This window comes from Lycium ferocissimum, chromosome 10 (genome assembly GCF_029784015.1).
Source record: "Lycium ferocissimum isolate CSIRO_LF1 chromosome 10, AGI_CSIRO_Lferr_CH_V1, whole genome shotgun sequence".
NCBI classification, from domain to species: Eukaryota; Viridiplantae; Streptophyta; class Magnoliopsida; order Solanales; family Solanaceae; genus Lycium; species Lycium ferocissimum.
In genome coordinates this window covers 20669736-20686040 of record NC_081351.1, presented here as the reverse complement: position 1 = coordinate 20686040, position 16305 = coordinate 20669736, and the positions used below count along the sequence as shown (strand labels likewise).

The 16305-nt window shown below is 32.1% G+C and overlaps 2 protein-coding genes across 2 annotated transcripts; one reads left to right on the top strand and one right to left on the bottom strand.

Moving 5' to 3' along the window:
- Positions 1 to 3159: 3159 nt before the first annotated feature.
- LOC132035178 (uncharacterized) lies at positions 3160 to 4908 on the top strand. The gene is made up of 3 exons (XM_059425468.1): positions 3160 to 3246; positions 3342 to 3950; positions 4278 to 4908. Exons 2-3 carry the CDS (start codon positions 3600 to 3602, stop codon positions 4716 to 4718), a joined length of 792 nt encoding a protein of 263 aa, XP_059281451.1. The 5' UTR covers positions 3160 to 3246; positions 3342 to 3599; the 3' UTR covers positions 4719 to 4908.
- A 1004-nt stretch (positions 4909 to 5912) lies between these two features.
- On the bottom strand, positions 5913 to 16305 carry LOC132034698 (uncharacterized). Its single transcript, XM_059425067.1, has 13 exons — positions 16189 to 16305; positions 15303 to 15531; positions 10404 to 10552; positions 9480 to 9789; positions 8937 to 9199; positions 8261 to 8707; positions 8009 to 8122; positions 7471 to 7662; positions 7099 to 7393; positions 6868 to 7015; positions 6634 to 6772; positions 6251 to 6549; positions 5913 to 6147 (listed from the first exon to the last, which is right to left on the bottom strand). Exons 1-13 carry the CDS (start codon positions 16303 to 16305, stop codon positions 5913 to 5915), a joined length of 2937 nt encoding a protein of 978 aa, XP_059281050.1.

Here is a 16305-nt window from a genome sequence, read left to right as displayed (position 1 = left end):
TTTTTTTCTTGGGTAAAAAAAAGTGTCTACTTATTAAATCAAGAAACGATTAACCTTTTCAATTCAGATTTGCCTCTATTAAGTGTTATGTGATCAAATCCCAATGCCTATTTAATTAAGGTAGTTTAGTCAATTTACACATTTTTTTCTTGGAATGAGTATTTTCTTAAAGAGTGTGTAAATAGCTAAGTGGACTCTTTTTTTTATCCGGAGGGAGTAAGGGATAAGAAGAAGGTAACAAAATAGCTACCTATTGGAACTTTCCTACCAATTGTAACTACCCTTTTTTTATTTATCAAACGTAGCTACCTTCCCAGCCTTAAGTGTATGTTTTAACGGGTGTATGTTTAACTAACAAAAAAAAAAAAAAAAAAAAAAAAAAAATAGACGCCTAAAATTATGCCCAATCAACCGTGTACCATTAAAGCTGTAATTAATCCTATATTTGGTAAATTCAAATTTTAGTTCCACAAAATCAGCTCAAAACAATTTTCCTTCATCAATCAAATATTGAAAATCAAGCGTAACCAAATTCAAATTTCAAAATCTACTGAACCTTCAACTACTCTGTTTTTTCAAAAAGGAAAGAAAAAAAAAAAAAAAAAGATCACCAAGAAGATCATCGTTTGAGGTAATTCAATCAATACGTATTTGTTATATCAAAAAATTTGTTCATAAAGTTACGTCAATCAACTGTTTAGATTTTTTTACCGTAAGAATCATGTATTTTTAACAAATCTGTTGAATTTTTTTTTTGACGAAAATTAAAAAGCTATAGATCATCGTTTCAGGTTGATCGATCAAATACATTATAGTGAATTTTGAATAGGTGTATGTCAATATTGAAAAACTCTTTTGTTTTCAAATTTACAATCAAAATCACTAGTTTTGAAATTGTTGAAAAAATTATTTGAAAAATACTTATCTTAATGTGAATATGTTCTTAAATTGGTATAATTTCAAACAAAAACATCAATTATAAATCTCTTTAACATTACTGGTATAAATTTCATCTAGTATTTCTGTTATGTATTTGTCAAATACTACCGAGTATAATGTATGTTCGATATTATTTTATGCAAACTGCAAATAAATCCAGTTTTTTGAAATTTTGATTGACATATTTAATGTTGTTAATGGTTTAAGTTGTTGAAATGAATTATGTATTTGTCAACTGTAAATTGAATAATTTGATGTTGTATTTTTTGGTTTATATGTTACCTGTCAAAATTTGTACGTATTTACAAATACAATAACATAATTGAGTTTATGTTGTATTTGTAATGTTAATACTTACTTTCCACATATGTGTATTTTTCAATTTAACAGTATGTTGTATGTTGTATTTGTCAATATTTACGTCTGATGTATGTTAAACCTGGTAGAATTTGTTTTTATTCATGTTAAATTTTTTTAATGCAATAATTGAATAAAATTTGTTGTAAAACAGATGTCGAATATTTCATCGTTAATTAAACACTCTGGATTTTGGAACGATGAAAATAAATACGTCAATTACAAAATTGATGCGGTCACATTCAAAGAGTATTCTACGTATGTTGAATTTGTAGAAACAATTGCAACACAGCTGAATTTGGATAAATTCCGAAAGAAAATATACGTAAACTACCTTGTTGAAGGTGATGAAATTCCAATTGAAATTCACAATGATACGGGTGTAAAGGTGTATGTTGAGTTGAAGAAAGAGAATAAAGCATTAGCAATGTATCCGCTGTGTATAACTACAAGTGATAGGAGTTTGGAGATATGTTTATCCGGAGAGAGTTATGTTCATGGTAATCACTTGCAAATAGGTTACACGAATCAGTCATCATTGGGAGAAATAATTCGTTCGGTAGAATTAGCATCATCTAGCTGTGAACAGGCTGATGTGTTGTTTGAAAATAAACAATTCATGGTTATAGACGACCTAAACCAAAAGGTAGTGGGTGCTTGCCTTTAATGACAAAGGACGATCGTCAAAAAGGCAAATTGTAAAAACTATTGTGTTCACGTTAGGACAATCTAAGGAAGATATATTACAAAGACAAGGATACTTTGAAATCATTTAAAAAGTGATAAGTTGCGACACAATTACGACCAAGTGGTTAAGCGGGTTTAGAACATTATTCTCTCTTCATTTATATAAAACCATGGGCCAAGTCAAATTAATTAATATTCTGTTAGCATTAGCATTACTAATTTTACTTAAAACGTTTAAAAGAAGAATCTGCACAAAAAGAAAAAAGAAGAACAAATTAAGAAGTGTAATGCACAGCTAAAGAGAAAATAAGAACCAGTATTTCATTTTATCATGTAGATTGTGCCACAGCACCCACAAGTGTTTTTTTGAAATTGTAGAGACTATATATCTTATATATATAATGTCGGACGAATCACGGTGCTCTATGTGGGTATGTTTAACGACATAAACCAAAAGGTGTATCAAGTTTGTTTAAAACGATTCAACTTTCACACGAAAGGTGTAATATGTTTAGATTGTATTTTTTACAAATTTATACGTGCAAATGTTTTTTTTACAAATTTATACGTGCAAATAGTTTTCTTTTACATTATGTATTTTAAAAACTTGTTTTTATATATATCGTATTTAATAATGATTTGATTATATTTATTTGTGGTCATTATTGTATTTGACTTTAATGTATTTTTAACTCATGCTCATTATATGTAGCTACACACTTGTCTGCGTATCTGATGATTGTGATTGGAAATTGAGGGCATCAAGTATAGGGAAGTCTGAACTTTTTAGAATTAGAGAGTTTCAAGATAAACATACATGTCCCCTAAAGGAAAAGGTTTATTCCCAACGACAAGCTACGAGTCGATTGATAAGTGGAATTGTTAAACCAAAAATAGCAAATCATAAGAGGAAATACACTCCTAAAGACATTGCAGAGGATATAAAAAATGATTTTGGCATGGATGTTTCATACATGGTTGCGTGGCGGGCAAAGGAAAAGGCGATGATTGATTTGAGGGGTACAATGGCTGAATCGTATAACCGACTACCTGGTTACCTATATATATTGGATAAAACATATCCTGGTTCAAATATAAAAATGCGTAAAACCAGAGAGAATGAATTTCTGCATGTTTTTATTGCTCTCTATGCATTTATCAAGGGATTTGAGTGTTGTCGACCAATTGTGGTTGTTGATGGTAGCCACTTAAAAACACCCTTCAATGGGACATTTGTATCTGCAAGCACATTAGACAGTGCAGGTATGTCTAAAATTCACGATGCCTTTTGTTTATTAATCTTAATAACTACAAATACAATATGTTTTTTCATATAAGAAATAATTACATATATGCAGGTAATATACTGCCCCTAGCACATGGTGTGCTTGATTCTGAGAATGACAAATCTTGGACGTGGTTTTCGAGCGTTTCAGAGAAACATACGGAGTAAGAGAGAACATGTGTATCGTATCCGATAGGCATGAGAGTATAAACAAAGCTGTTTTCAGAATCTATCCGAAGTCACACATTATGCATGTATATGGCATCTATGGGGTAATGTATGTAAAAAATACAGGAAAAGCCATGATATTTTGTCGCCTGTTTTTTATTCAATGGCAAAAGCATATACGCAAGATGAGTTTGATGAGTTGATGCTTAAGGTTCAGAAAGTAGATTTGCGGGTTGCAGAGTATTTGGATGAAGCTGGTAGGGATAGGTGGGCTAGAGTCTATGCAACTGTTAACCGAGGTTGGACAATGACTTCTAACATTGCGGAGTGTATTAACAAACATCTTCTAGCTGCTAGAGAACTGCCGATATATGACTTTCTGGAAGAGGTTCGAAAGATGTTTGGTAGATGGAATTACAATAATAGGAGAAATGGAACATACACGTTCACCACACTCGGTAAAAAATTCCAAGAGATGCTGTCAATCAATGAGTATTTGTGTCTACGAATGACGGTATGTTTCAAAATCATGTGTTTTTATAAAAAATTAAATATATTTATAATAAAAAATTAATTCTAAATACTGTTTTTTATTAAGGTACTCTGTTTTTTTATTGAATGTATTTTTGATCTTAAAACAGTTTATATTGAAAAACCTTCAAATATATGGAGTTTTTTTTTTTTTTTTGTGACAGATTAAAAAAAAACATTTTAGTTTTTTTAATCTGAAGACTGATTTTACATAATGAAATCTATTTTTTTTATTGAATGTATTTTTGTTCTTAAAACAGTTTATATTGAAAGAAATTCAAATACATAATGTTTTTTTTTTGTTTGACAGATTGAACCATCAACAGAATTTGTGTACACGGTACATGATGGACGAAGGCGTTTCATTATTAATCTGAGTAACAAAACATGCAGTTGTCGTATGTTTCAATTAGATGAAATCCCATGTCCGCACGCATGGGCTGTTATAAAACAGAAACATTTGGTTGTTGATGATTATTGCTCTGATTTATTCAAGCCGGAGACAGTTGTAAAGACATACGATATTGCTGTGGATCCTCTACCAGACGAGAGTGAATGGAAAATTCCAAAAGACATCTTGGATGAAGTATTGTTGCCGCCGAGATACAAAAGACCACCTGGTAGGCCAAAGAAGAGGCGTGACAAACCTTTACATGAATTAATGGCTGGAAAAAAGAGACATGCTTGCAGTACTTGTGGACAACTTGGACACAACAGGCGTTCGTGTGGTTTTGAGCCTAGGAGGAAATGATTTGGTTTCAATTATGTTTTTATTATCGTACACTTACTTAGGGAAATACTCCGGGTTTTTTTAAGAATAAGGACAAATGTGTCAATAATTTCTATTGACACTTATTATCTGTATTTTTGTAATTCTTGTTTTTTATAAATGTTTGTCATAAAATTCATTGATTCCTGTCAACATATGTACAAATACATCTAGTTTACAGTATAACCATCATCAATAATTCATGAACAGAGGCTAAACAAACATTGAGAATATATTTGGTATTATAACATACTTGAGTGTTATAATTTGGTATGTCTGTTAAAGAAACTTAATGTGAATAATTTAAGATTGTTTTTCTGTTCATTCAAACATACAACAACCATATAGTATTTGTATTACAAGAACATTAGGTTTTTATATCAAAAAAATGATATGTATTTTTAGCTGTTAATTTGAAAAAACATTATGTATTTGTAAAATACATAGTTTATAGATGTTAATGATGTCAGTATTTGAAGGCCACTTTTGATATTCAATGAAATTTTCTTGTTCCGAATAGTATGTTCTTAAATAATTGTCAACATTAATAGTAATCTTAAAAAAAAAAATCTGCACATTCATTTCACAAAATTATAATCCAACATCAATCTAATACATCTAAAACAACAAACTAGCTACTAAAGAAAAAAAAGAACAAAAACATCGTTTATCCTAACATAATTGTTCAAACATCATGAACATCAACAGTGTTGTAATCTATCTCAGTCCTAATTGGTCTTGGTGGAACCTCACTATCACTCTCAGCATTGTTGGCCAACTTGACTTCGGTATCCCCACAAAAGAGTGTCATATCTCATACGCAGCATATGTGCATCAATATTATCCGGTATACTCCCAGCCGTGATCAAATACTCAGCATATGCTACCACAAATACACCACAGTCCTTGTGATAAAAAGGGATATACATGTTAGTTTTTAATACTAACTATAATTAAGGATAAAAAATGTTGTAAATATTTTTTGTAATGAAACATACATATAACAAAATATATTTGAAAAGAGTATTAAAATGTATGTTTATATATATCTATATGACTTATCTATTTGGATATAAACACCATGTATGTTTTTTTAAATATTTATGTATTTGTGTGAATAGGCGATGCATCCTACATGTATTTGTTGGTTAAAATAACATTTTAATTTGGAAATACTTACATGCTACCATATTCTTGCTGAGGCAGATTTTCAACATAAACAACATCAAGGGTATCCATCTGCCCCTTATCGTTAGAAGTTGTATCCTTAACCAAACTGAGACGTCTTCGATTTACAAAGAATCCCGACATATTAAGGAAATGTGGCAGTAATGTGGCCAGTTTTTCAACTTCAGTCCTCACAACTGCTGCGTGCCGAGCAGAATGGTACGAGTTGTAAACATAAAGACGCCTGTCAAAATTTTTATTCATTTAAAAAAAAAAAAAAAAGAATCGGAATATCAAGAACATGTATTTTTTGTAATATTTAAAAGACAAGTGTTAACCAAAAATACCTGTCCAAGAATGACAAAACAACCAACACCCAATGATTTTCTTCTTTTATGTTGAATGGTATTAGCACATTGTCAACCGTATGCCATGGCACATTCGCAAGTAGTCTGTGGCCCTTGACATAATCGATCAAAGTAGACTCTTCGTTGGCAACATCGGTCTGTGTTCCGACGTTGTGGAATGCGTGATAACAAACATCAAAGTGCTGCTTGAAAACACAATCAACATTGGTGAAAGTGTAGTTGTTGTTCATGTCATATTTTCCTTTCTTCCGAAAGTAGTAGAAAATGACGTCAATATGCTGAAATGATTAAAAAATACATGGGTTAACTTTAGATTTGAATTAGTACATATTTTTGGTAATTAAAATTGTTATAAAAATTACCTCGTCATTCCACAACTGACCATCCATTGACAAAAGGTAAAACCAGTTCTTATCTTTAACAGTTGTGACAACAAAATCGTATTGGACACCATCCTCGAAAGCTGCCATGTTTTTCCTGTAATGATCTTCATAATTTTTCCTGGAAAAAAAAAACACACACACACACAAATACATTATGAAAAAAGGGACACATTCATAATTATTGCAAAATTCATAAAAACCTTACAAACATACTTGGCATCATGCCTTTTTAGCAATCCCTTGTTAAGCCATTCACAGAATTCTTCAAATACATCGAGGTCCAACACATCGGTAATGGGAAATTGATGAAAGGGGTGTTTCTTGTCAAACAAAGGCATTAGTTGCTTGCCCGAATTGCTACCTGTTTATTTGTGGAAAAAAAAATCAACAATTGCTCCACTTTAAAAAATGTACAGCAAACAACAAAAAGATGTAAATACATACCAAATTCTGTGCACCATGGTGAGGCGTGGTATTTTTCGGGCCGTATAGTCCGAGGAACTGATGGATGAAGAATTATTCCTTTTTCAGTTTCTTCTCCTTTCGCAATCTCTTTTCCAGGAGTTTGACTTGGCAATGCTTCGTCGGGCAGCAACCACTCATATATAGGTTGCACGTCACAAACTTTTGCACCAGGATCCACAAAATCATTAAAGCTGGTGTTTCCCACATTCTTTTGTGGTGTAACTTGTTCTTTTGGATCATTTTTTGCTATATCAGCCAGTACCTGTGCAATAACCTAACAAATACAAACATATAAAACTGAGAAAAAAATAGATTGGTTGCGAATTAAACGTATTCAAGTTTAATGCATACCTCTGTATCATTTGAATCATCGGATTCTTTTTTTTCTTCCACTGTTTCTTTGGCTGTCTCAACAGCCGGACATTCATCGGAAATCTTCTGTTCTCCCGAAAGATCACCTCCTTCCAAAATCTCTTCTGTTGAAACTTTGACAGTATCACCGCTTCCATTGCCATTATCCGCTTGTTTTTCATGACCATCATCCTTAATAAAAATGCCATATAATATGAATAAAAAAAACATGATTAAAAATAAATCAACAAAAACATAAAGAAATAAATCGTGAGAGAAAATTAATTGACAAATACTTGGCAAAATAATCTGTAACATACCTCGGGAAAAGAAACATGAACAGTAGTAGTATCCATTTGGATACCATCATCATGGTCCATGTAGGCATCACTTGCTTGATGTATGTTCTCGTCCCGAAATTGAGGATGTGTTTCACTATCAGCCCCATACAAATACAATATGTATTTTATCAAATAACTTTGAAAAAAACATACTGATTGTGTCCTTATTGACAAATGTATTAGTTAAGTTAAGATACCTTTTCTGAATTTTGATTCAGTTTTTTATTTTCCAAAAGCATTGTTAATTTTTCATCCATCGCAAGACGGAAATCCTTTAATTCAGTAAATACAAACTTGAATGCATCAAGAAACTAGAAAAATCAAAAAACAAGATCAGGAAGATTATAAAAACATTTTTTTAAACATAAAATGCATCATATATGACAAAAACAGATTGTATTTTTAAACATAAAATGCATCATATATGACGGAAAAAATATAAAACTTACATCTTGTTTGAATTTGTTGAAATCTTCCCTCAAAGATTTGATGTCATCTGATTTGTTGGTGGATGAATCATCAACAGATGCGCGGTGTGTACTTGTACCAACTGTTTCTTTTCCTTTTGATTGAACGGGCTGAACTGGGACAGAAACTCCTGTTGGAACTGACGGTGGGATGACAGTTTGTTGGATTGTTGATTGCCGATTTTCCACGGGCAACGGTGCAGTTGACATCTTCCTAGATTTCTTGCGTGGTGGAGACTTTGAAGCGTCTTTCCGTTCTTTTTCTTTAGCAGCAGCAACATGTGGTGTTGTTGTAGAGAAATCAGCATACTCATCCTCTGTTTCTTGTATTTGCGTATGTGAAACGGGTCTGGCTACAAAGAATGGACGCAACCCGAGCTCTTCAACTTCATTGGTCAGAGGAACAATGTTCCTAAAGTTAATGTGATCCTGTAAATTTGGAAAACATTGCACATATCAGTCATGTATTTGTCAGACCTGTATTTTTCATGTATTTGTTAAAATACATTGAAATAGAAAATATGACTACATACGTCAAACAATGTATTTCTGTGAAGATAGTAGTTAAGAAACATGTACTTGGCTAAAACATATTATGAAGGATCTAATTTAGTAAAGGATTAGGTAATAAGAATGTATTTTATTTTAGAAATTCTACCTTGGAAACACCTTCTCTAAACATGCGCGACATGAGTAGGGAAACCGTTGGTTGTGTGTTAATTGTTTTCCAGTTTAACATTCTTGGAATTCGGTTTCCTGTCTTAACAGCTAAATTGGGGTCAACGTTGGAACAACACTCGTATATCCAAACTTGCATAGCATACGGAAAACCCCGAAGACAGTAAAACTGAAGTATCTTTTGCATCCTGTTGTGAACACTAACAATCAGATCATCGAATGCTTCTTTACCCCATGTATAATCTACATATCGTCCACTCACAACCAAATCAAAATGTTTTTTGGTACTGTCACGTTTCTCTTTTCACTGGACAGTAAATAATTATGGATGAAATATAAGATCGCAATCCTAACAACATCTTTATCAGCATTAGCCCCGACACCCCAATCCTAATCTTTAAAACACTTGTTTAACGACATCTTTAAAATATTTTTTTGTTGCCATTTGTGAGTTGTTATAAGGATTATAGAAAATACTTTGTCATGAATTTGTTCTCAACATCCGGAAATTCAATTTCCTTACCATAACACTTGATCCCAATAATTAATGCAAAATCAAATAGAGTAAACGTGAGTTCAGTCCCATTGATATCAATAACAAAAGCATCCTTCGAACTACGTTTCAACTCCCTAATCATCAGACATTTAAACAATTGACACTGAATTTCGGATTCAACCGGCATATCCAAATATTTACCAAAAATAGTGTTCTCAAACATCTCAAACTGTTCATCAGTAAGTTTGTCCCTCAAATCATCTCTGATTTTTTGATTCATGTATGCTTTAATACGTACTGGAGCAGTTGGAGGACGTTTCAACATGAATTTAGATCCCTGAAAAAATAATTAATAATATGAGAACAAATACACATCGTATACTAAAAAATACATATGACTGAATATTGAAAAAAACACACACAAAAAAAAAAGAAATTACTGGTTCTTAACATTTAAAAACTACAATACAAAATAAACATACATACTTTAGAAAAAATGTTCCCATAAGAAGCAAGTTAAAAAAACAACCAAAAATACATAAACAACAACACATATATATTTAGACCTAAGTTTTATTTCCAGAAAAATAGACATACATATAATGAAAAAAATCTGTAAAATCTGAGAAAATACTGGATGTCAACAAATACACAATAAAAACTGAAAAATACAACATCTATCTCGCAAAAACATACGAGTCTCACAACTAAAAAAAATCAACACATACATTCATATAGATTAACGTATGTGTTAAAAGATAAATATAAACTGAAAACTAGATACATTCGACATCAACATGAAAATCAAAAAAAGAATAATCAAAACATACATTCATAAAAAATTACGTATGCGTTCAAATACATAATCAAAAAATGATTTTTTTTTTTTGAAAAAATACTTGATTCTTCACGATAATTTTTCTTTCTTGGTAAATCTTCATCAACAACAACATTCTTCCCCTTTTTAGCAGAATCAACTTCAGATGTATTTCTCCTCTTTGATGTTGTAATCTCAGACATACGTAGTTGAAGACTCGCTTTTCTCTTCGGATCATGTATTTTCTTTGATCTAATCTCAGCATATTCTTTCTCAGCAGAAGCTGCATCAACATTGATTTTTTGTTGAGAAATACCCAAATCAAAGGTCGGAAAATCTAAATTTTGAACACTATGTGTTATACCTCTAGTTACTCTCCTATTAGGTGTGGTTTGATCAGCCATTAGAAGAATGATTTAGTGATTAACACCTGAAAATTAAACTTTGATTTAAGTTAAAATTATAAGAACAGAAGCATTAAAAAACGAAAAATACACAAAATATATAAAAATACTTACACAAATACACAACCACCCGAGAATTTAGGGCACATAATCGAGGTTGAATCATGGATGAAACGTGATTGAAGGTTGAAAGTAATGGAAAAAAGCTAAGAGAAAAAACGGCTAAAAATTTGAGTAATTAGAGAGAGAGAATCCTAATTAATGTGTATGTAAGTGTACCGTTAAAAGGGGGAACAGGGATTGGGCAACACGATTCTAGGTGTATTTGTGTATGTTTTACCTTTTTTTAACCATGGTAGCTATAATTGGTAATATTGAAAAGTTTTAAGTTATTATTAATAATAAAAACAAATGGTAGTTATGTTCATTAAATATGGTTATAAAGAAGCTATGGCAAGTAATTTTTACTAAGAAGAAATCCACAAAAAAAAAAATACTATATATAGTGTCAATATATATAGTCAAATAACAAAGGCCTAAGTGGAAATAGTCATAAGAAAATTAATGAGGTCAAAAATGTAGGAAAAAAGCCATAGCCACGTGTCACAATCTCATTGGATCAAAGAGTATGTGAGGAATACAAAACTTCATTATTCCCTCTTATATATAGTTATAAATTAAGTGGAGAGAGATACGGAATTAATGGGCCCATCATCCACCAAATTCTGAAGTTATAGATATATATATATGGATTTTATGTAAAAAGAAAAAAAAAGTTTAATTCAAAAAAGGAAGGTAGTACTATTTATAAGGAGAAGCTAAAGCCGAAATCATATGTTTATTATGGTAGACAAAGTTACTCCATATAGGTGCTGGTCGAAATTTAATATAAGTAATACTCCTTTTGTAATACTCCTTTAGTTCTAATTTATATGATGCTAATCTATTTGGGGAATCAAACAGTTCTTTCTTTAATTACGATTTTTTCCAACTTTTTTTATACGTTGTGAATGTTAATTATGCAGACTTATAACACTTTTTATGTAGTTTTCAAATATATAAATTTTATTATAAAATAATCGAAGAATCTATGTTTGAAATTGAAGAGTTGTTTGACTCCCCAAATACGTCAACCCTCATATAAATTGGGACGGATGGAGTAGCTACCTAATAAACTAACTAACCGAGAGGGTAAACTTTATCAACACCTGAAATTTACACCAAACAAATGAATGCAAGATATATGTCTTTTATATAGGTACACTGCTAAAAAGTAGCGGACACAAAATTTTCACCAAAGGAATTCAACATCAAGCGCGAAGCTAGCCCTTCGTGTGTGGGCTCGGCCGAACCCAGCAGCTTAGGTACAAACCATATATTTGTGTTAAATTTTTTGTCAAATTATACAAATTATTTATTTACAACCCAGTAACTTTAAAGAATTAGAATCCCGAAATCACAAGCTTCAAATCCTGGCTCCGCCTCCGTTCAACATCATATATATATATAACGACAGACCTGCTGAGGACAAGCAGTGGTTCGAATCTACATTGTGAACTTTAGTGCACAAGCCGTCGAATCCAACATTTGGGGTAGGGGTCTCGACAACAAGTCGTGCCTGCAGTTGTTCATGGTGCATCTTAAGAAGCTTCCGTACTTCAAGATTGAAGTTTTCACCAAAAAACTCTGCAAAAAAAATGAACATGTATATATATATATATAATTTCCCGACTAAGGAAGTTTGGATAGACTCCCTTCCACCCCTCTAGCATGCCCCACTACTTGCCACTAGCCCACTATTACTGTTAATTGAAAAAAAAAGGATTATATAGTTCAGAAAAAGTAATTTAAAAGAAAAAGAAAAAAAAAAAAACTAAACTAAAAGGGCGTTAAAAATTTACGTTAGGCTGTAAAACATTCAAACAAGCGGGAAATCTAGGTGCATGGATTTGATGATTTCAAATGTGCCAAGTTCATAGCATGTGTGTGAATCTAGTTAGTAATTTTATGTCTTCAATTATCCTTTAGCACCTATATAAACCTTCTTGTGTTTTTATTATGTAAAGAGTGGAGTTCGTATGAATGATATAATTGAGCTTAATGTTTTTCTCCCTCTCACATTCTCTTTGTGCCCTATAATATATCAAGAGCCCGCCTTATATTTCCGACTGTATGTCAAGGCATATTGGAGACCATAATTGATCTCGCAGCCCTTGTTAATTGCCCTTTTTTCTTTCTTTCTAGGTTATGTGTAATTTGAACAAAAAATTGCTGCATAATTGAATTAGCATAACTCTGTTGATGATATGAACAATTGTTCATTTGGTGTGTGAGGTCATGAGCTACTGGTTCTTTTCCCTTCATGGAAGAGTTCGACTTAAAGTAGTCTTTTATTACTAAACTTTGCACAGACCTCTTTTTACATTTTTTATTTAATTTCGAACGAGTGATCATACTTTACGGATAATTAACTTCTTTTTGTTTCTCACTTGGTGTTCGGTATCCATATTGGGCTGACTAAAGTTGAACATGTGCTGAAAAGTCCCAAAAGCGACTTCATATTCTAGGCTTGAACATGAGATTTCTGATTAAGGATCGCTTTAAATGCTTATAACACTTCACCACAACTCTTATCGGTAGGAATTACTAATCGATTATCATTTACACCTGATTATGTGCAGTAAAAATATTATTTTACTTTTTGTTCTTGGCATATAAAGAAAGCAAACCTCTTAATGGAATGAGAAAATAATGATTTGAACTCTATGTCATAATCATTACGACCAAAACAAACGACTGATATTTGAAGTTTGAAACATGGTTAAGGAGTTTCTTAAGTTTTCTCTTACGATTAAAATGACAAAATTTAAACTATTGTTTCACGTTCAAATACAGCTTTAATTTTTTTAATATCCTTTTTTCAATTAAACTTCAAATAGGAGTGCTACTTTTTCAAGTCAAATCATGTCCAAAAGCCTAACGACGTATCTCCTTCTTGAGCGGAGAAAGATAAAGGAATTAATGGGCCCATTATCCACCAAATCCTGAAGTCATGGATATGAGTTTTCAGGTAACAAAAAAAAATTTATAATTCAAAAAAGAAAGGTAATATTTATAACGAGAAAGTAAAGCCGAAATCACATGTTTATTATGGTCGACAAAGTTACTGAATATGTGTGGTGATAGAAAGTAAATATAAGTAATAACTACCTAATAAACTTGCTCATCGAGAGGAAAACTCATAAGCACTGATTTTTATATCAAACAAATGAATGCAAGATGTATGTCTTTTATACAAGTACTATTAGTAGTAGTGGTGGATGCAAAATTTTCACCAAAAGAGCTCAACGACTTATATATATACATATATATATACATACACACACAACAACAACAACAACAACATACTCAGTGTAATCCCGTAAGTTGGGTCTGGGAAGGGCATAGTACACATACCTTATCCCTACCTAGTAAAGCTAAAGAGGTTGTTTCCGAAAAACCCTCGGCTCAAGCAGTGGCAGAGCTACATGCATCCAAGGGGCATCAACCGACATCCCTTCCTTGAAAAATTACATTATACGGATATGTAAAACTAATTTATATATATATATATATATATATATATATATATATATATATATATATATATATATACATACTATTACTATGTGTTGAATCACTTAACTTTTTCATATATTTATTGTATCATATTTTGATTAGTAAAAATTCCAGTTCCGTCACTCGGTTCACGTGTAGCGTCTATTACATATCCATATATGTATATATATATATAAAATAAATTTTGATCTTGTATACATAGTATAATTTTTCGTCACATATACATATATATAATAAATTTTGACCTCGTATACGTAGTATAATTTTCCAACGAATGAGGTTGATAAAGAGTCCGGAACCAAAATGACCCCAAAAAAAACCATTTTGAACCAAAATACCCCAACAACAAAAAAATGTTACAAAACTATCTTTAGCGCAGTAAAATACTGCGCTAAAGCACTTAACCGTAACGGTGCCGTTAAGTGCTTTAGCGCAGTATTTTACTGCGCTAAAGGAATTTTTCTCTCACCTATAGCGCAGTAAAATACTGCGCTATAGGACACCACCATTTTCCAAAAACAGCCTCTTATTACATTTTCACTCCTTTTTACGTAGTTTAGCCGTATATTAATCATGCTTTGAGACTCCGGAACTTCAATATTTTATATAAAACCCTATTTATATTTGTACAATTAATAAGTTAGGCTCAATACATTAAGAATACGCAATACTTTGGATTGTCGTTTTAGTGGTTGAAAAGTGCTTTCAAGTCCTTTTTTGTTTGAAGACTTATAGTCATTAGCTTTACATTATTTATCTTTTAGGGTTTCGTCTTATTTTTAAATTAATGCTTAACTTTATTTCAAATGTGTCACGTTTTTTTTTTATTTTTTTATTATCAATTTAGGATGTGAAACTATAAACAATAATAAAGACTAAAATAATATTTATAAATATGCAAAAAATATATAATATTTACGATAAACTGTACAACACTAATGTATATACACCATCGAGGATGGGTCCCACATGTAGTATGCCGGAGACTATCCCTAGGCCTAAGGCTCATACCATCCCCACCGCCCTCGCCATCATCTCCATTGCCCTTTTTCCTCTTAGTAACCAGGCGCTCCATGTCATGATCATCTCCTCTTCCCCTAGCCCTTGCGCCCTTAACTAGGACGTGCTTCTTCTTGGGATCTAGTCCCGCTAACACGCTTAGAACTTCAGGCTGAGCTAGGTCTGGAAACTCGACCTCTTCCTCGTCAGGAGTTGCCACCGCGGGCGGCGAAGGATGAACCTAAAAACTATATAATAATTAGTACCATTTCTTATTTATATTTAATACATTAACGTTTATTGAATAATCAAACCTGTGTGTCAACGGCACCGAGGCAGTTCCCCCGAGACGGGTACGTAGGCTCCTGAGATGGGTCTAGTGGTGAATATGAGGTAGTCTCCGGACGAGATGTTGTTCAAAGTCCAAGTAAAGGTTATAAAAATTAAATAAATATTTACCTTATATTGAATAAAATTAATTTTAAGTAAAAAACTTACGCGCCGCAGTCTCACGAGAAGACACCTCCTCGGTAGGGCCGATGAGAATGCCCCGAATGGGTCGCTCCTGTGGATCCACTGGCGCCGAATCCTAAAATATGAAAAAACGAAATAATAAGTAACGTACATATTTAAAATAAGTACTTTAAATAATCAAATATGTATATTAAATATTGACCTTATATTGAATAAAATAAATTTTAATAAAAAGCTTACCTGTGGCTTGTGATCCATACGAGAAGACATCGCCGGCTCACAGACCATGAGAAAAACGCCCGAGTGGGTGGCTCGGTGGACGCCGGCACCGAATCCTAAAATATAAAATATTACTAAATAATGAGTAACATATATATTTAAAATAAATAATTTAAATGAACAAATAAGTATTTTAAATATTAACCGGGATAAAAAACTCATCGAAGTCAAGAATCTTGGCTCCCTCTAAATTCCTGCTGAGCCGCTCATCAGCTAATGAAACGCGTAACACCACCCAATCAACGTTATCACGCTCTTCCAT